The sequence below is a fragment of the Schistocerca nitens genome, chromosome 2, assembly GCF_023898315.1.
Source record: "Schistocerca nitens isolate TAMUIC-IGC-003100 chromosome 2, iqSchNite1.1, whole genome shotgun sequence".
In the NCBI taxonomy this organism is placed as follows: domain Eukaryota; kingdom Metazoa; phylum Arthropoda; class Insecta; order Orthoptera; family Acrididae; genus Schistocerca; species Schistocerca nitens.
In genome coordinates this window covers 137,186,288-137,208,530 of record NC_064615.1, presented here as the reverse complement: position 1 = coordinate 137,208,530, position 22,243 = coordinate 137,186,288, and the positions used below count along the sequence as shown (strand labels likewise).

Sequence of the window (22,243 nt, the reverse complement as noted above, 5' to 3'; positions counted from 1 at the left end):
AGTGATCAACGATCTTTCCATGGTGTGACATCTACGGTGGCACAGAACTGCAGTCTAATTTGATGCCAATGTGACATCATTAAAGCTGTCTTACACCTCACATAGAAATCTCAACTCTGGCAGCTTCCATATTTACATAGCACACCATTCTTTTGGGGGGTATCCTGGTGCAAAGGGTGTACAGCTGAATGAAGTTCATCACTGTTGGTGAACTACTTACCCCACGACCTCTTTCAATGCATCAAATAGGGCACAGTCGCTAGGAGCCAGATCCCACAAATATGGAGACTGCGCCAGCACAGCAAACCCTAGTTCTATGAAAAATAGTCGACATTTGATTCTGCTCAAACATTCGTTCCGTGACTACTTGGGACAAGGGCTCCCAATATGCTTCCACTTCACTGACTTCCACTTCTCTTCTGGAGACCCATGGGAGAAATCTGATTCGTCAATGGTGACCAAATACTCAAAGAACTCCACTGCATCTGCACTACACTGTTGCAAAAACTGTTAGGATATCTCCACACACTTCTGTTTGGCATAATGGTGAGGGAATGGGGCAACCATTGTGCACACACTATCTTCATCTTCAAATCCTGATGTATCATAGTGTGGAGGGTTCTCATTGATAGATCTGTTGCTTTCTCTAGTTCATCAAACTTAATTGACTTGTGCCCCATTAGCAAGTCATTGACATGCTGGACATTGTTTGGTTTGTGTGCAGTTGCTGAATACCCAGTGTATTTGCTTTCTTCAGCATAGACCCTGCCACCTCTGAGCTCTGATACCCAACAAAACACGAGTTTGTGGCTTGGTGCTGTTTCCCATATACGGCGACTAACCTCTTGTGAAGGTCTGAAGCAGTTACTCCAGCCCTCTAGAGAAGCCACTCAGTCCACTGTTGCCCATGATTGTCTAATTACATGCCTTATTCATGTCCACCACTTTCCTCACAAGCCGAATCACATGCTGCTGTAATATGCCACCTATGGAAAACAACACCACCATCTAGTGTAAGTACACAGTATACAGTCTACCTTCGCACTAGTTTGCAGGAGTTATAGGGGGAGTGAGCTAAATACTTCAAGAAGAGCATCCCAAAAATTCAGAAACTGTCTTTTTACTGGGGCATACTCAGCATGGAAGGTTCTCCAAGAATGAGAAGATAAATATCATAAAAAAAGAAAACACCATTGTGCATTAGCTCTCTAAAATTTCAGTAAACCTAAAATAATTAAGAAAATTTACACTAGCTAGCCGGAGGCTGAAATAATTCACATTTTTGATCAATTTATCACTGTTGTGCGACGAAGTGGAGAAACAACTGGAAATTTACCAACAAATAATGAAAATGGTACCAAACACATTACTATACTTGTTATACTATTAATAGCTGCAATTCGCATAATAATGCTCAAAGAATAGAGCCAAGAATCCCTCTTATACAGCCCTCAATGCAGTTAACTTCCTGTAACAGAAGATAATGTGTGTATAGTATTATCTGTGCAGGGTCTGCATAAGAGATTGAATGTTATCTTCTAACACTAAAAATGACTATAATTATTTTAGTTTCCTGAACGGAGGTCATTGTGAGCTTTAGATCCTTCACAATTTATCTTGCGAATTCACTACTCTGACATTTACATGCATTACAGCCAAAGGAACATCAATCTTCAATAACACTGTTATCATTTATTGAGCAACAAAAATGCACAACTTACACGAATTCTGAAACTATGTCATATGATTCCACACAAGCACTTACAGTTTAAATCTTTCCATGAGATTTCTAAAAACAATACTGACCATCTCAAGCGCACAATCCTGGAAAATTTTAAGCAAATCTGGTTTACAGTGTCACCAATAACTTTTATCAAAAGAAAGAGATGCAGAGAGGACTAACCAAAAAAACAGACATCCCATATCATTAATAATAATAATAAAAAAAACAAATGTGGACAAAATACTCATATGTAAAAAAAAACCTCAATGGATGATTTCTACAAAGAAATAATTGTACTGATGAAGCACAACATAAAAACAAGAATCCAATTCTGTGCTATAAGTTTCAACATTACATCAAATTAGAATAAATGTGACGTGAAAATATCTAAATCTGAACCTTGGCACAAGACTACCCCTCAGACATATTTACAATAACTAGTTCAGAAACAAGAGCACTGAAAAAAAATTTAAAAAAATAAAATAAAATCTTCAACTGACCATTCTTTGAATATCCACTTTCAAACTAAGTTTGCTGTTTCTTACTACTATGACATTAAGACATTTCTTTGTACAGAGTGTAAAAGACTAAAGATTTTATTTCATTTATTTACAATAATACAAAACACAATATATTTTAAATGTTTGATATAAATATTGCTAATCAGTACTCACATAGAAAAAGATATGCTAGCTTTGCAACAGTGACAATGATAATAGCACAATTCTCAACAAGCACATATGAAAACATACTTGAACATATTGCTCATTACTCTAGCTGTGAACTGCTAGATCTGTAAGAAAGTGGAGACCATTCACAGATAACTGCACTTCCAGTCTGAAGAAACACTAGGCAGATTCAATAATATGAACCAATAGCTAATCTACCGAGTCCCTTAGCTAACACAATATTAATGAATAATGCTCCCAGTACACAAGCCATGCAGTGTGACAACAGGCTAACACAGATGCTGAAAAAAGTAGTAAAGCAGCACAGCTCCTAACGTAAGAACAAGTACATGGTGGTTTCCTAAAATATACCTCTTTCAATCTTAATTATCATTCAACTTTAAAGTTTTTGATGAAATTATTTGCCAGTATTTCCTAAATGACTTCTCAATGTCTCTTGTTTGTCCTTTCGGAAATCTAAAATCTATGTGATCAGCACTTTTTAGAACACGAACACACACACACACACACACACACACACACACCTACCTTTTGGTGCCTGTATCAATTAAACGTTACATTACAGAGAATCCTGCAATATCTACTTTTACTTCTGAGTTATATCTCTGTGTGTGTGCGCGTGAGAGAGAGAGAGAGAGAGAGAGAGAGAGAGAGAGAGAGAGAGAGAGATAAGCAGCATTTCTTGAAATGTAAGGCACCTATTAAAATCCAAATTCAAGCTGCTTTGTTTCTATGTAAGAAGGCATAGAACATGCTAGTAATAAGTGGTATGAATGTAACTGTAATAAGCTTGATATTTAATGTATCTGTATTTACTAACTGCGAGCTTCTGAATGCCACAAGGAAACCTTTCCAAAAGGTGTTTCCACCCTTTCTTATGTTCTTCACCTCTCATTAAATAGCAAATTACACTTAAATATAAAATTCCATTCTTATACTGCAATAATGGGAACTTAATGTGTACTTCACTGAAAATAACTGAAGCATTATGCCAGTTTGCACGTCTCATTCTTTTTTATTAATGTGCTGAACATATCAGAAAAATCTCATCTTCACATTTTTTAAATACAAGCTACACTATAAATAACTACATTTTTACATTTCCCCTTTTTTTCCTTGATAGGTCATTTACGAAAAATATCACAGCCATACCTTCCTCACAATTTTTACATTAATGATTAATTACAGGGACAACTGTATTTCTCCTGTCTTCCTCATTTCAAAGCTGTCTTCAATTCCACAAAAAAGAATGATATTATATATTATTTCACAAAAAGTAAATAGAATGTTCCACACGAGGCAGACCTTGAGCAAAATAACAATATTACAAAGAACTACTGATGAAAGAAATATTGGGATAGTCAACATGACGAAAACAAAATAAATTAATATCTGTCATATTACAGAAATGTCATCAGCTGAGGAAGGCAGTCTGTTGATGGAAAGATGGAATGAGCATTGATAGGGCAATGTTTTCAATTTGCCTGTGCTGAGTAAGAGGGAATTTACGACACGTTTGATTTTGTTTTTAACTGTTGCACTTGATACTGTTGAACTTTAGATTCAAAGAAAAATTGTATCAAAATGTGACATATTACTATGTTTCAGAGACAGAAATAGTACAAAATGAGTAACTACAACATTTAGAAATTAACTCTGACCTCTGAAAAATGCACACCATTCTGAAACTTGATTAGGAGAGAGCAAGGGGTTAGAAGGGGAGAGGGAGAGGGAAAGGGGGGGGGTAGAGAGGGGGGGGGGAGAGAGAGAGAGAGAGAGAGAGAGAGAGAGAGAGAGAGAGAGAGAGAAGGAAAGGAAAAGCAAAGGATCAAAGGATGGAGGTGAAGTCTGTAGGCATACTGTTGCCAAAGACAGGCAAGATTTGGCAAAGCACAGTTGGCATTTTATCTTGTCCCTTTCTTTTAACCAAGAAAGATTCAAATATTTAACAAAGCAAAAATAAGAACGGATAACTAAGACAAAAACAAATATTTTACTGTAGACCAACTTATTGGACCACATATTTCAAGAACTTTTGAAGAGGTTTTACCTAGTAGTACAAATAACAAATACCCACTCTCAATCTGAGTACGTGGATAATTCTACAAACATTCCTCAGAATATTTCTCAGTTAATTATAAAATAACCCTAATGCAGTAACAAAAATGGAGCCAGTTTCAAATATTTCGCTACATAAAATGAAGGGGGACAAATGTGTCATGTGCAAATAGTAATGTAGCAATAATCACTAGTAAATCAACCACATCTTTGACAACAAAATACCCAGGTTAGAAAAAATTGAAAATTAAGCAGTTTTCTGCTTTGCTACTGACCTGCACAACAAGAGGTGGCACTTTGTGTGTGTAATTCCTTTTATGACACAATGACAAAAAATTGTCACTTTCTCAATAGCAGTCTTTAGAAGTGATAAATATCACCACAGTAATGCAAAATTATTAATTACACCTTTTAACTAAGGTAGGACACAATTAATACCATCTCAAATGTTGAGCAAATATGCGCTCAGGTGAATTCAATACAAGCCCCACATTGAAGGCTGGGAACCTGATATAACATGAAAGTCCATCAATGGCTAAATTGTTAACAGTTTCAAAAGCCCTCAGATATGTCCTTCAAAAAGGTAACTCCTGCTTGAAGAATGGCTCATGGAAACACACAAATGTACAGGCAATATGTGAAGGATAGCTCATTGAAAGATATAACTGCAGAGGCAATGTGGCAGTATGGTTCTCCACACTAAAAAACAATCTTGACCAATATTCATCCTGCGGTAATATAATTACTGTAAGTGCCATGAGTAAATAAGCCGAAAAAACACTCATACCCTAAGATCAATAACCAACACTTCACCTGAAATATTAATGATAAAACGGCACATGTCATTCTTACAACAGAATCATATAAACTGTATGACAACATAGTAGGGAAATACAGAGAGAGAGAGAGAGAGAGAGAGAGAGAGAGAGAGAGAGAGAGAGGTGTCAAGTGTGAATCTGCCCAATTCTGTTAATTTTTTTTTTTTTATCATTTTACAATTATTTCAATATGGTATCCTTTAGATACATTCCCATAAAATGAAAAAAATAAAATTCAGTAATAGTTATGGCAAAAATCAGTATTTGCTACAAAAGATAATCTCAAGAGCTGAAAAATTAATGAATTTTTATGGAAATAGTAAATGAAAATACACAGTGGAACTGAAAGGCATTACTAGTTTGGTTATACTGAATAACAATCTGAAAGCTACACAATATCTTGTTACTGTACAGACATTACCCTTTCAAGATTACAAAAGACTATACTGCAATGCTGTAAAAAAAAATCTAAAATTGTCATATGCATATCAGACAAGAACTGTACAAAATTTCCAGGCAGCAACTTTTGTCATTTTGTGTCTTTCAGGGGCTTGCATTCATGCTCTTTATCATAGATGAATAGTTTCCACTCCTGATTCAACACCACTAATGCCACAGCAAATATATTTCTTTTAAATTTTTACAGCTTGATGTTTAAATTATATCGCCAGGTAAAACAGACTGAAAAACTTCAAGTACAGGGTAAAATAAGAATATCTCATTATTACCTGAAAACTGAACATTTAAGTCCTGAGTCAACTCCTGTTCTCATTAAGCACCCACATGGAGTGAAAAAATGAACTCCTCGATCATGCAAACACACATTTCATTTGAAATATGATTACACACACACAAACACGATGGACTTGTTGGACCTGTTCACGATACAGCTGGCTTCAATGTAAAGGACAACTTGGGTCGTGAATTGTTCTTTCCCAAAATTTTCTTCTGCTCTTCCTTAATTCGTTTTTCTTGCTCTTTTCTCAGCCTTTGGCGTTCCTCTTCCATCTTTCTCTGTTCCTCAACCATAGCCAAGCGCTCTTCTGCCTGTGAGTTAAAGTTTTACAAAATATATTTAACATACACAAACATATTTTGTTAGACATTGGTCTTTTATACGCTAAGCTTTGCCATCCAAAGAAAACTCCTATGTGAACCATTAATTTATTCACAGTAATTCTTATATACTATCTGAAATCTGTAACGAACACTAGCAACATTTGTACGCAGGAGCGCGGATGGGCGGGCGCACGCACGCACACAATTTTGTTAAAAGACCTGAGTCCTTCATTGTTGGGGAAGAAGGGAGAGAGAGAGGGGGAGGGGATGGGAATTTTCCACAATGATAAAGAAGAACATATATATACCCACAAGTGATGGCCGAAAGGATACTGATTCGAAATTCGGAGGGAGGCTACAGGGAATGTATAAAAAGTAACAGCACTTACAAGACAGGTTTAAATTGCCAAGAACTTCCAAAAACATGCTGTAGGTGATTGTTAAATTATAGGTAAGAACAAGAACTTAATTTAAAGTAAATAAATACGAAAAAAGTATCTGATCATTTGCCTAATATGATAAAATACCTGATATGTTGCAAAACAAATATTAAGGCTAATTACATATCATTTCTTCATTACAGCTTTTATACCAAGGACAAACATTTAATTAATAACTGGCTGTTTGTGTAACATACAAGAAATCAATGTTTACTTTGTTGTTAACTCTGTGTTTCACACGACTAATGACACAGACTAATATGTTCATTCTTATTACATTTACGCCACAATGCTATTTAGTATTCTGTAATTAACCCCTTTGTAGGCACATACTCAAATTATGTTTACACAGCCTATAAACTGACTCATTCCATATGATTTTGACACTTCAAACACAAGATCACAGCTCCATAGAGTGAATAAATGATAAATGTATAGCAACGACACGCATACACATGGGGCACCAGTAAGACGTGCTCGCTGCAATGGACAGTGTGCATTTACAGTCTCAGGATTGACTGAAAACACCAAAGAAGTGACAATTAACAGCTGTCCACTGTAGTGGACACGATGTGGCCCAGGATTAACCATAATTAGGTGAAGGTAAACATTAAGAGGCTGCTCAAGGGGAGAAAAAAATGAGAGTATGTGGGGAGGGAGGCAATCACTAGGCAGTATTCACAGTTGTCCGTAACATTGCTAAGCTACATTCTAAAGACACTAAAAAGTATATTTGCACAATAAGGAGCACTGGTATGAACACCACAACTCTCAGGAGCGTGCTATGTTTTGGAAAAGGATACAGCACAAATGATATTCTCGTATCACTAATTACCACTATCCAACTTCTGAGTCAGAGCAAATGATACCTTGCAAATGTTCACCTAAGTGATTAACGCAACGAATCAGAAAAACTTATGTTGGTGGGAAAGATGCACATGGAACACATTGTGAAACAGCCTTTGAAGTCAAGCATGTAGTGTTGGCTGGAATGCTCCAGCTGTCTTGGCCACAATTTGGCAGTGACCACTCATGCAGACAGACAGCTTGTTAGTGGTCATGCTCACGCAGAAGTTGGTTGATCACATGGCTGCTATCACAGGTGGACCTGTCTTTGATGGGGTCAGCAACAGTAGTGTAATAAGGATAGACAAGGATTTGTATGGACTCAGTGGGCCACCTTCCTCTATGATGACCTCCATCTCAAAGATGGATTTACTAGTACCTCCGACCACATCAAACCTACCAACTGACAATGATAAGTCCACTTTAACAGCTGCCACCTATTTCACCCCCTCGTGACTCGGTAACACCCACAACTAAGGCAACAAAATATATTCTCTGCTAGAGTTTCTACTACCTCTTGTCATACCCTGAAATGATAAATACCCTTCCACCCTTCCCACAGATATATTCCACTATTCACCCAACCTATGCTATATCCTCGTTCATCCTTATTCCACCCCTGTTCCCAATCCAGTTCCCCGTCTCATATCCCCACAATACGTTCTACCAAGGGTCTCACTGAGTTCTTCACAGCCTGTAATTACTCTCCCAACCTTGTACAGAAACAGATCTCCCATGCCTTATCTCTCCACTTACCCCCAATCTCCTAGAGTCCCTCCATGAGGCCACAGAGAAGAATTCAGTACCGCAAAGGACTGGAGCAACTGAATCACACTCTCTGCCAGGGTTTCGACTACCTCTTGTAGTGACCTGAAATGAGAAATGTCCTACCCATTGTCCTTCCCACACCTGCTACAATGCTATTTTGCCACCCATTGAACCTACACAGTATCCTCGTCCATCCCTACACAACCCCTGCTCCCAACCACTTGCCTCATGTCTCATGCCCATGTAATAGACTGAGATGCATGACCTAACCCATACATCTTCCCACCACCACATACTACAGACCAGTTACAAGCATCACCTATCCTGTCAGAGTCAGGGCTACCTGTGAAACCAATCATGTGATCTACAAGCAAGCTTCAACAACTATGCTGTATTCTATGTGACCATGAAAATGGCTGTCTGCATGAATGGCCACCAACAAACTGTCGCCAAGAAACAGCTAGACCACACAGTTGCTGAGCACACTGCCCAAGACAAGATACTTTATTTTAATGACTGCTGAACTGTGGAGATGAGAACTCTCCCTACAGTATGTCCTATGTTCCCGTAACTTTCCTGGCCTCAACATTCGTTAGTCATTGTCCTACACTCACCTATCCCCTTATCTGTTGTCACTACAGCACTACACAATCTTATTATTCCACCAACACATCCACAGTCTTTTTACTTATCTCTTTTCCGCTGCCCCTCCCCAACCTCCGTCTAACGACCCATCTGGTTGCTTCTCCCAACATGTGCCACTGCTTGCAGTCTGGCCACAGCAGTCGTGTGTGTGTGTGTGTGGGGGGGGGGTCTAATTCTGATAAAGGCCTTTTTGGTCGAAAGCTTATTTGTTATGACAATATTTTTGTTGTGCTTATCTGCAACTGAACATCTCTGCTATATGGTGAGTAGCAATCTATCTTTTTCATAATATTGCCATTATCCCTACAACAGACCTAGATGCAAGACCTGTCCCATACATCCTCCCAGTACCATCTTCTCTAATCCTGTCACAGGTATATCTTACACCATCAAAGGCAGGGCCACCTGGGAAAGCAGCCATATGATCTACCAACTTAGCTGCAACCACTTTGCCGCATCTTATGCAGGTATGATCACTAAAAAGCTGTCTGTCCACATGAACAGCCAACGTCAAACAGTGGCCAAAAGAGAGCTGAAACAGCCAGTTGCTGAGCCTGCTGCCCAACATGATTGCTTCAAAGTCTGTGTCATCTGGATCCTTCCCACCAACATTAGCTTTTCTGATGCCCCTTCCTGCACAGTATCCCTCTTTCCCATAAACCCCCTGGCATCAACCTTTGCTAGTATCTGTCCTCTACCTGTCTATCCCTTTCCCTGCTCCCACTCTAGCACTAAACACACCTTCTAGCCTGTCACTGCACCTGCACAGTTCTTTCCGTTTCTCTATTTCTTTGTTCATCCCCTTTAGCACAGCCTCCTGATGCTGTAACTGGCGGCCCACTATAATACCCACTATCCTTCCCCACACCTCTTCTATAGCCTATAGGATTTAGTCTGATAGCTAAATAAATCCAGCAGTCTTTTTCAATGTGCCTGTCAACTTTTCAACGCATCCTCTTTGTGGTGAGAAGTAATCCATCCTTTTAATATTGTTGTTATTCCACACAGATTTTCCATTTTTCAGTACACACTTACCTTTCTTAGTGAAAAAACACAGAGGCTGCACCATATTTCCAGCCAACTTTCTAAATCAGCTAGTACAAGCACACTGGCAGATTACTTATCGTAACAACACGAAATTATATCAAGTAGGCTTTAGAGGGTTGAGATGAGGTCTCACAAAGGACTCAGTTTTAATGACCTGAAACATCTGCAGTAGTCCAGCAAACTATTTCCCAATAAAAGGCAGCCTGGCCCACAATTATAAATACCTTACTAAGGTAACAAGAATCCTATTACCAAAAGCAGAGGAAAATTTATACTTCTCCTGCACATCACTATTCTAACAACATATCTGACAGCCATCCTTATGCTTACCATCAAGTAACAGAACAAGCTCAGTATATTATCCTATTCATTAAGCTACGAAAGCATTTATAAATAGGAAAGAAATAATCTTCCTGTTGCGTACAGTATGGAGGAATTGCTAACATTATTACACAGCCATCAACTGGAGCTCAGTCCCAGCTGGATGAAGGTACAGTAAGAAACTAAGAGAAATTAAATGGTACATGAGGAGGCCTCTCATGATGGAGAAATTAGTCATTGCAGAATCCCTGTAACCAAGTTCCTATGAAGACCCAGAGCTTTCGCTAGGGAACTGTGGAATAAAGAATAGCAAGTGTTTATGCGAAATAACCTTCGCCGTTCCTTGCTAGTTAAACTAATGTGGCCTTTATTGGAGGAGTGCAAGATATTCAGAATCTCATACATGTTTTTAGTCAACTTTGACGCCCACCTTTAATATGGCAGTACTAGTAAAATGTGAACGATTTCACACAATATTTCATACAAGTTTTAATTTATTTGTATGATGGCATTATTAGTTATCAATGTAGTAATGCTAGCTGCAGCAGACTCAGATGCCAATAAAATAATAATAACAAAAGATCATAGATGAGACTTAGAACCCAATGTCCACAAACTGTCATCCTTTATTCAGGGCACTAAGGCTTCTAGACAACTTTAAATCAATACCCTTTGCACTCTCAATTAACACTCTTCTTGTTTATAGCAATTACTTTACTTTCGAGGAAGAAAATTACAAAAACATCAGTGGTAACTATGGGAACAAAAATGGCTGGCTTCCATCTACATCATAGGAAGAGATCTGAAACTTATCTTTTGCAATGAAGGCAAATTCTGCCTTAAAATGCAAAATTACATACTAAATTTATTTCATAGCAATTTGTATCCCAATGTTTTTATTGGAGATATGTTTATTTTCTGCACATAAATACCAAAAATTAACGAATTTTCAGGTACAGGTATTGTACATCATCTGACAAATCCCCATTTCAAAACAGAAAGTGCACAAGAACATGTTTGCAAAATAAAGAGCACACATGTGCATAATACAATGATGTATCAGTGGCTCATAAGTTATGGCCTGGCACCACATGAATTGTGGGCAATTAAATGGTCTCTATTAGATACATACATGCTATGTACAGCAAAATCTATCTCTGCCATATTACCTACCACCCTACAACAAAGGAACACTTACATCAGTCCCCTAGCTAAAGTTTCTAGAGGCTGGGAAACAGAATTGGTCAATGTATTTTGATACCTATCAATTCAGTTGCTTTCATTAGGGGCTATGCCGAATCTTCTTGTGTAGTACAACCAGAGGTAATTTCAGTTCCACTTCTATTCTAAGCCTCTTGTTCGTTCTGACTAGTAAGTCTCCCCTGACCACAGGTTCTAGGTGACTTATCTGAGATCTACCCTTTGTCCTAAACCTCTCCAGTCCGTTTCCTTCAGCTCTCTTCCTTCACCTTCAACCCTTCTGCCGGAAGGAGGAGCTACTGGCTTCAAAGGCTTGCAGACGTAATACCTTTTTTATATGAATAGTCTCCTGCTGCCATTTAATGAGTAGATTTTTTAATCTATCCAATTACATTATATTGTCAAAATTGATTATTTTTCATAGTTATAATTCAATTCTTATTTTGATATCTTTAGTGTTGTCCTATCTTCACTATCTTGCCTCCTTGGCTGATTTTGGTTTTGAAATCAGTGAAGGAAGGAGTGAGCAGCAAGCACTTGGATGGTGGGCAGTGAGCATGTTTGTGGGAGTGAACATGTAAAGATTACACTGCGTTGATGGCCGTTAAGTGATGCATGTGGAAGCTTGCTGGCTTTCTGGACCGAGTTGCAGCTGTGTGGTGTTAGTTGGCTGCCTTATGCTAGAGGACAGACAGTTCTGCACGACTCAGCAGGGACTGCTAACTCAATCCGAAGTGTTCTTCTGCTCTTATCATTCATGGAAGTAAAGGTGTAACTCTGAACATTGGCTGAGCATTTCCAGCAACAACAGCTCATTGGCATTGTATTGCTGCCCACGTCCGCCTTTTGCAGTTCTGACTGATTGAAATCAATTAGCAATTAAGCTAAATCACTTCTGTACGGTTTGAGTTTCAAGTTGTTACGGTTATCAAACCATGGTCTCTACACTAGCTTATTTAGGGGGAATATTTTATATTATAGGCTAGTCTATTTTTAGTTGAACTGTGATCAGAAATTTGTTTCAATCACTGAGCTGTATGGTTATTTTTCCTCACTTATTCCAAGGAGCTTTAAATTATTCTTTACTGTCGAAAGTTACTTGTGCATATTTATTGTTATTCTCACTGATAGTTTTAAAATAAGTGTAAGAAAGTTATCATTTACTTACAAGCACAGCAGTTCAAAATAATTTTCTCCTTATTTGTGGAGATCTATAAATTCTTGCTGGCTAACCTTATGTACACTCCTGGAAATTGAAATAAGAACACCGTGAATTCATTGTCCCAGGAAGGGGAAACTTTATTGACACATTCCTGGGGTCAGATACATCACATGATCACACTGACAGAACCACAGGCACATAGACACAGGCAACAGAGCATGCACAATGTCGGCACTAGTACAGTGTATATCCACCTTTCGCAGCAATGCAGGCTGCTATTCTCCCATGGAGGCGATCGTAGAGATGCTGGATGTAGTCCTGTGGAACGGCTTGCCAAGCCATTTCCACCTGGCGCCTCAGTTGGACCAGCGTTCGTGCTGGACGTGCAGACCGCGTGAGACGACGCTTCATCCAGTCCCAAACATGCTCAATGGGGGACAGATCCGGAGATCTTGCTGGCCAGGGTAGTTGACTTACACCTTCTAGAGCACGTTGGGTGGCACGGGATACATGCGGACGTGCATTGTCCTGTTGGAACAGCAAGTTCCCTTGCCGGTCTAGGAATGGTAGAACGATGGGTTCGATGACGGTTTGGATGTACCGTGCACTATTCAGTGTCCCCTCGACGATCACCAGTGGTGTACGGCCAGTGTAGGAGATCGCTCCCCACACCATGATGCCGGGTGTTGGCCCTGTGTGCCTCGGTCGTATGCAGTCCTGATTGTGGCGCTCACCTGCACGGCGCCAAACACGCATACGACCATCATTGGCACCAAGGCAGAAGCGACTCTCATCGCTGAAGACGACACGTCTCCATTCGTCCCTCCATTCACGCCTGTCGCGACACCACTGGAGGCGGGCTGCACGATGTTGGGGCGTGAGCGGAAGACGGCCTAACGGTGTGCGGGACCGTAGCCCAGCTTCATGGAGACGGTTGCGAATGGTCCTCGCCGATACCCCAAGAGCAACAGTGTCCCTAATTTGCTGGGAAGTGGCGGTGCGGTCCCCTACGGCACTGCGTAGGATCCTACGGTCTTGGCGTGCATCCGTGCGTCGCTGCGGTCTGGTCCCAGGTCGACGGGCACGTGCACCTTCCGCCGACCACTGGCGACAACATCGATGTACTGTGGAGACCTCACGCCCCACGTGTTGAGCAATTCGGCGGTACGTCCACCCGGCCTCCCGCATGCCCACTATACGCCCTCGCTCAAAGTCCGTCAACTGCACATACGGTTCACGTCCACGCTGTCGCGGCATGCTACCAGTGTTAAAGACTGCGATGGAGCTCCGTATGCCACGGCAAACTGGCTGACACTGACGGCGGCGGTGCACAAATGCTGCGCAGCTAGCGCCATTCGACGGCCAACACCGCGGTTCCTGGTGTGTCCGCTGTGCCGTGCGTGTGATCGTTGCTTGTACAGCCCTCTCGCAGTGTCCGGAGCAAGTATGGTGGGTCTGACACACCGGTGTCAATGTTTTCTTTTTTCCATTTCCAGGAGTGTATATGCAGGTTATGATGTGTCACTTGGTTATGCGTTCATCTGTGCAGTGAATCATACCTACTATCATCCACATAGAAACTAACTGGTGATTTGTGTGTTTTAGAGAGTTCAACTGTAATTTGGTTTGTGGCTGTTTTGGCTAGGGGTTTGTGTGGGTGTCCTAGTTGGGCTGTCTGTTGTCCCACTCTCGCGGTCCGTTGAATAGGTGGATGCACTGTTAAGTGCGGCCATATTAAGTTATGTTATTCACTTTTATTGCTTTCTTATTGTAGTCTTAAGGTTTTGCTTGAGTATCGACTGCTGTAACTACTGTAATTTTATTTCGATGCTCGGCAGTCGCCCGATTTTAAATTTTCACTTTGATCTACGGCCTTGTCCTGAAGGTAAAGGTAGTTTTGATCAACAGGAAACAGTTATCTAATTCCCGGTCCTTGTATGAATTTGTTTTACTGTTTTAATTTAAACTATTGCCTGATTTTTTTAAACTCTTCCATACTTGCCACTGTTAACACAAGAATTGTACTACACTTGAATGTTCGGTGTAGTTATATTAATTTACAATAATTGTAATAATAAAATGTCATAGTAAATGATGTTCAATTAAACCATCTTGGCCAGTCCTTCCACAATACCTGCTTCTCAGACACAAACACTGCTGATCCTGGTGAGGTGTTAATTACTACTGACAGTTGTATGTTCTGGTTTGCAAGCCTCTCTAGGAAAGTGGTGCCATGACGGTCTCACTAATTCCTTCCTTGTTTAAAGTAACAAGATGATATCACAAAGCAGTCTGGTATAATTTTAATTAGTTGGTGCTTTAAAATCCTGCATTGCAGGTGTGATTTAATGTTACCAGGTGAAAACTGAGTGGGCACTTCAAAGATGGTAGTCTAGGACTCCATCCTAGAGGCAGAAGACATGGAAGAATTTGCCTTGTAGCAAATAAAGTAGGATCTACTGCTGTCACCAAGGCATATTTTCTCTTTTTTTGCTGTCAATGAAGTGCAATTTACAGACAAAATGGACATTTTTATTAAAATTATTGTTGAAAAGGAAATTTACTCACATCACTTTGTTGGCCACCATTCTGTTATTTTTCCATTTGATGACTGATAGCACTGCCAACGGCAGATTTGAGTTAAATGCAATATCATTTATGGTGTACTTACAGCATGCAAGGTTTGCTGGTAACTTCATCTAGTATGCCATGTGATACTGGTGGCTCGGTCCACACGTTTTTAGCATAGTTAAAATCTTAATTAATTTTTCGTCTACAATATCCAAAGTATATATAAGAAAAATGAACTAGATATAAAATATAACCATTTCCTGAATTGTCTTTAACACAGTCTGGATTCCAGCAGATCACATTATCTACATAGAATCTCATTCACTGTGTAATGCATTCAACAGGAAGTATGCACATTTTACACAGGCCACATCATTTTGCCCAGAGAATTGACAGGACATTGTGGGAATATACAGTTGGCAAATGAGAGAACCAAAGGTTTGTCTGATAATCAAAATGGTAGGCCAACCCAGAGCATCTGGCACATTCTGAAACGCAAGAGCAGGCGCACCACATAAATGTGTGTCAGTATTATTACAAAACCAACCAATTAGAGTACTACAGTCTCGTTTGTCAAAAAAAGTATGCCCATAGTTACCAATAACAACATTAAAAACTGTTCCAATAGAATATGTTTGCTTGGGTACCTAACCCAAATTTTATCACTACCATCTTTCCTGATTCAGCTTCCTTCATCTGCACCAGTTCACTATATACACATATTTCGCACATTTTGTGAAATCAGTTCTGAGGAACATACTTCACGAATAGTAGCTGCTTTGTTAAATAACTTGACTCTTCTCATGGAGCTGAAGAGTGGCATAAATTCAGAAAATAGCCACTTATGAAAATCTAAGTGTACAGCAAACCCCAGTCAGTATGATTTACAGTGCATCCCCTTGTAACAGTTATAATTCGAGTAAACTGTGTTACCTACGCACCAATATTTTTTGTTATATCACTGGGAATAAAGTACACATATTTTAATAAAATATAACCCAGTGTGGGGAACAACTATAACATTGTTGAAATCACTAAATTTGGCATTAGTTAGTGATAATCAGTAGCACAATTACAAATAAATGTATTTGTGCTACTGATGGACTCAAAACATTATTAGCACAGAACTTTGCCAGAATAATTGCTAACATTTAAATAGACAATAAGTGTTACATCTTACCAGTTTCTTCTGGGCTTCCTCAATTTTACGATTATTTTCTGCCATAATCTGTTCTAACTCTTCACGCTTCCTTCTTTCTTCAGCCTACAAAGTAATTTTTCATGTCAATATTGGATGGTTATATATGAGCAAACATGCAAACTGATAACTAAAAGAAAGAGTAGTTACATTAATACTATGTGATGAAATACTGTGGCACTGTGAATCTTTGAGCAAATGCTACCAAGCATCATATCAATCAGGTAAATGATTCTTTACTATTCACACGATTAAATCATTTGTTGTCTGCACACTGCATATTTTGCAAAGATTTAATCAAGAATATTCACTGAATTGATTATACAAAAAGATTAAAAACCTCTATGATATCATCTTTTACCTATGTACATTACCCCATCCCACCCCACAATTTACTAATTATAACCCATTAAATGTAATGTTCATATCCCATTAAATGTAATGTTCATATCAATTAGGTAAACAATTCTTTAATATTCACACGATTAAATCATTTGTTGCTTACACAGTGCTGGATGAAACACCAGCAAATTACATGGAAGAAAGGTATCTCCAGGCATTTTCAATTGTATTAGCTCCTGCAGTGCAACCTTTATGTCACTAGAATCATTCTTGAAAGTTGTGGTATGGCACCTACTGTTGTACAGAAGATTTTATCAGAAAATTGTAAACTGGGGAACCAAAAATAACATTCTCCTGGTAAAGCAAAAAATCCAATATGGTATGTGGCAAAGCAACCAATCAAATGACTATATTTTAGATCCAAATGAAAAAACTTCCAATAAGTACTATAAATATGTTATAAAGACAGTTCATGTAAGAGGGGGTATATGTACAATGACTGAGATCAGCTATAGTGAGACTAAGTTACCAAAATCAAAAACTAATATGAATGAAAGTTGTCTTACCCTAAAATATACAAAGCTGCAAGCTTTTTGCTGTTCCCCTCTTCAGGCTATTACATTTTACAGTAGTAATGGTATCACACAGACTCTCTGTGATGTTTAAGGATGAATTGGCAACTTCAGTATTTTAAATATTTTGTCTAAGCGAATCACAGTACTTGTGTTCAAATTTAGTGCTGTATATAAGAGTTTATGATCAACCTACAGGTTCTGTAAACCTTTTCCCTGAGATACATAACAAAATTCAAAACTTTGAGTTGCAAGTTTTTCTTGGCAATTTGTTGTGGGTGATATGTGGGTGCAACACTGCAGCAACCATAACACATTTTACTTTCTAACTCTAGCAGCTAACTGCATACTAAATAGACAACCACCCAACATATCAAGATGTACCATGGAGGAAATTAAATATGGTAAAAGTCTATGAATGCAAGAAATTATTTCAAAACTAGTAGTTAATCTTAACACTTCATCACATTGTAAATTAAAAAGATTTACTAAAACAATCATTGTCTCAAGTGAAACTTATCTACATTTCTTATATAAACAGCTAACATAAGTAAGAAATATGCCAGTATTCATACCATGCCTCTCCAAATGCAAACAGCAATCATAGGGGAAACTATCTTGTATCAGTAAGAATACTACAGACATTTCTCAAAAAATGAGTTACATTTTTAAGGAGAAAATATGGAGATTCTTACTGCATGTGGCTTGGCATTCCATACAAAAAATCTTAATCAAGTCACAAGAGTTTCAAAAACATGATAAAACTGTTCTCCATATAGCCTAGATATCCAGAATCAAATCGGCTAATTCAGCAGGAGAGAAGACAGGTGTTTCAGTCTCTTCTGAACTTTGCAGTGCCAACAGGTAACAACACGTTGAGAATAAATCAGCATGTAACAAATTTGAACGTAAGTTCTTAATAAAGCATCCTGTGAAGAAATATTGTTATGTCATGTGGATGATTTTTCTCTGTCAGTTAAAATTTCACAGTAAAGTGACAAAGAGTTATTTATACAGGAGTAAAGATGAAATAGCAATTGTCTTAGTAAGACATCCAAGTCACAACATACATTTGATGTAAAGGAGATGGAAATAATTCTTTAAAGATAACACAAAAGCAAAGCACAAAATATCAAATAAAAAAAAAAGAGTTCAGAAAGTGAAAAAACATAATATCACTCAAACCATATATTACGATGTGGGCATGGCATTAACTTTACAGAATGAGGAAAAAGGTGTAGCAAGGTATGAAATTTTATGAGCTGTGGGACAATCCTCCAGAATGTCAAATAAGAGTGCAAAGGGAGCGGAAAGATGCAATTGCTATAATGCTACATGGTACGGCTGATGAATCACTGGAAAGGCAACAGCTGGAACATATCACAACATGGAGGAAGAGAAGTAAGGAAACTGAAGAAGAGCTGCTCTACAACAGATTCAAATGAACTACATGAAGCAGAAAATTTATGATAGTTATTTATCCTATAAGAGCCTGAAAATTATTTACTAGGGGGTATTACATCAAGACTCAAATGGTGTAACAAGCGTCAAAATACTATTTTTTAGATCATGTTTGAAGGTTTATTAGTGTGTGTGATCAGGGTAGTTCACATTGGTAAGTTTAAGTGTTTTTAACTCTGTGGAACCTCAACCGATGGTACACTGCATGTACGATGTTGTATGTTCCAGATGAGATTTAGCCTCAAAACAGCTATTAATTGCAGGTAATCTAAGGTACAGAAGTGGAAGGAAGGAAGTTTTTGTTTAAAATGCCATCAATTAGGCTGTTAGATATGTAGCAGAAGACAAATTATATGCAAGTGGAGGTTGGAAGATCGGCCACGTGGCCATGCGGCCAGTTCAAAGGAAACATCCTGTCATTTGCCAAATATAATTTAAGGAAACAACAGAAAAAACAAATCTAGATAGCTGAATGGGGACTGAATACCATTTGCCCTACATGTGGGACTAGTGCTTCATCCACTGGGCTACATCAATTGCTTTCAACAGAAGCAGTATTTGGCATGAAGATTAAGCAAATATTAAAAAAATGTAGGCTTCCCTATTTACCATTAAGTTACATGTGCAACTACTGTAAAAACTGCCTATAACAAAGACAACTCAAAGTCATAACAAAAAATGATACAATATTGGAACAAAAGCTGACTAAGCAGTTTTATCAAGGGGACCAGATACAAAATATCAATCAATCATCCTGAAGTAAGCCAAATGTACAGTCTTTGACCTAAAATACGGCTGCCAGCTGGTTGCCTCAAAGACTACAGGTGTGTTTATGCTGCACCCGCATAACTGATGCCTCGCTGCTCACACATCACATCTCGCTGGGAGTCCTGTTTCATTTATGTTGCTGCCTCACTGCTGGCACACGCTGGATACTTTTTACCCTGTAGCTGTTTGCATCACTAGTTGAGTGGATTATTTGCAGATATGAAGCAAAAACTTGCATTCTATGCATCATCTGATGACACTAATACAGGTTTGTTAACACCAAAAATGTGGTTACTGACAATGAGAAAGAAGAAGTAGTAGACTGTTCACACTGTAAATACTATCACCAGCTCTAACAACAGCTTCAAATTTATTCAGAACAGTTTTGGGACAGTTACGAATATCACATAAGTTTTTTTTTTTTTAGTTCATTTTAAATATTACAGAATCAGAATAATCAAACAATGGTAACTCTGGGTAGGAATATAAAAAATGTAGAAAAAGACAGATTGCTACTTACCATAAGGAAGAGACATAAGTTGCAGAGAGGCACAATTAAAAGACACACAAGAGAGGTATTTGCTGATGAAGGCTGTGGCCGAAAGCTTTGTGTAAATGTCTTAATTATGCCTGTCTGCAACTTAACATGTCTTATTTACATTAAGTACCAGAACAGCTTAAGAACTGATGGCTTGACCCAAAATTATTAACGTAATTCCTGTTGAAGAGCGATCCATAGACCTACTCATGCTGAGGTAACATTTTGTCAGTTTTTATTTGCATCTACTCCATATACTACATCTGCAAATTGCAGGTTTTTGTGCTGATATTCTAATTGGGGGAGGGGGTGAAGAAAGAAAAGAAGAAGGAAGGACAGAAAACGATAAATTAGGTGGAACAGAAAAATGGCTGAAATAAAAGTGATGAATCTAGGATTATACTTCAGCTTGCACAGACACATTTCAGAAATCATTTTTTTAGCACTGAATATGCAAACTAAGCAGGAGGAAATCTTAACAACTGGTACAATGAGAAACATCCTAAGCCATTCATTTCATGGTAATTTGTAATGAATGTAGATGGAGATGTAGAAGCAGAAATAGATACATGTTGTACGAAAAACTGTGAAATGAGGAACAGTCAAATGTGGCACTGCCAGAGTGACCTCAAAGCAGCCAATCACAGCTCAAGTTTCAAGACAGATGGTTATGGTCACTGCTCCAAACCTAATCCAGGTTGATATACTAGCTTGGTGAGGATCATAACTAGCAGCACTGTGAACAATGATGGTGCAGGTTAAACATTCCAGTAACACTCAGTGAGATTGTTTTATCATTGCCGCACCATGATGGTGGGATGTGAGCAGCAAGGTGGTAGCATAAACACACCCTAGTTTAAGTCATTCACGTAACAAGCCAATAAAACTGACCGACCCTCAGAATTTTAAGTCTGGCCACCTGCACAATCTGTAAATACCATAGCATGTGAAAATCTCGGGAGGAAGTGCTGTCTTCAGTTTCAGGTGTTGTTGTGCTGTATATGCTTGTGGTCTAGTGATAACACTGCATAATGTAGAAGTATAGTCGCAAATTCAAGTGCATCCTTCCTTTATTTTTTAAAAATTCATTTAGGGTGATTGCGAAAAGTATGTCTGGTGAAAACCCAAATATAATGAGCTTCACTTTCTAAAACCTTCCATAAACATTTCTGCAAAAGATCAGGATGGTTTACACTGGAGAATTTCCTTGCCATACAGTGACCACCTAATACCAACCACGAGCCACCTGGCAGTCGGTGTCCAACCACTGATCATAACATGTTTCTGCTATTACATTGGTGAGCATAAAATTTTTTTATTATTGTAGTTTGATTTTCTGTGCAAAATGATTTTGATACATATAGTGAGTAAAAAACATTTACACAACATGCATGGGTTACCACGAGTGTATCTATTAAATATTTTTTATTTGGTGTTCTAGTATTTGTCCTGTGATTACTTATTGGTTTTTGCACATTTCAATCTTAAGATTGATGTTCAAGTGTTATAAAATAGAACTGAAAGTGGAGTAAGGGCTAGTATTTGCGACAGTATTCTCTTTGCGTTACACAGAGAGGTGAAGGCAGCAGAGGCAGCTAAAAATATTTGTTATTGTGTGTGCGATAAGTGTATCAGACAAATCACAGCAAAAAAGGATATTTCTTGTTTTGAGATTTGTTCGATAACTGACACAGATGATGAACTGGGACTATTTTACCTTTGTAAGCCATTTGTTTTCAATAAGTGAAGTTTGGGAGTGGGATTATTTCATTCTCCAATTCAAAGCAAGAACAACAAATGCAGTCATCAGTTCGCTCATTGAGCAATTCTATACAATACTGTTACTGGTGACGAGTTACGATTCCTTTATGTTAACTTCTTAAGAAGTAATTAATAACTGAGCCCTAACTAAAGACATCACCTTGAGCAAAGGGCAATGTGAACAAACAATATTTTGCATGTGTTATATATTTATATTGCTCCCCAGGAATGCGTCCATTGCAGCTGACATTTGTTG

General features: G+C 38.5%; 1 protein-coding gene across 1 annotated transcript in view; it reads right to left on the bottom strand.

Moving 5' to 3' along the window:
• Window positions 1–1,672: 1,672 nt before the first annotated feature.
• LOC126235830 (UPF0430 protein CG31712) overlaps window positions 1,673–22,243 on the bottom strand; it is a 90,726-nt gene continuing 70,155 nt past the window's right edge. The window contains exons 4-5 of the mRNA XM_049944682.1: window positions 16,528–16,611; window positions 1,673–6,335 (exon numbers count right to left, since the gene is read on the bottom strand). Of these exons, the coding sequence (XP_049800639.1) occupies window positions 6,168–6,335; window positions 16,528–16,611 (252 nt within the window). The 3' untranslated portion in view covers window positions 1,673–6,167. The remainder of the gene's footprint in view (window positions 6,336–16,527; window positions 16,612–22,243) is intronic.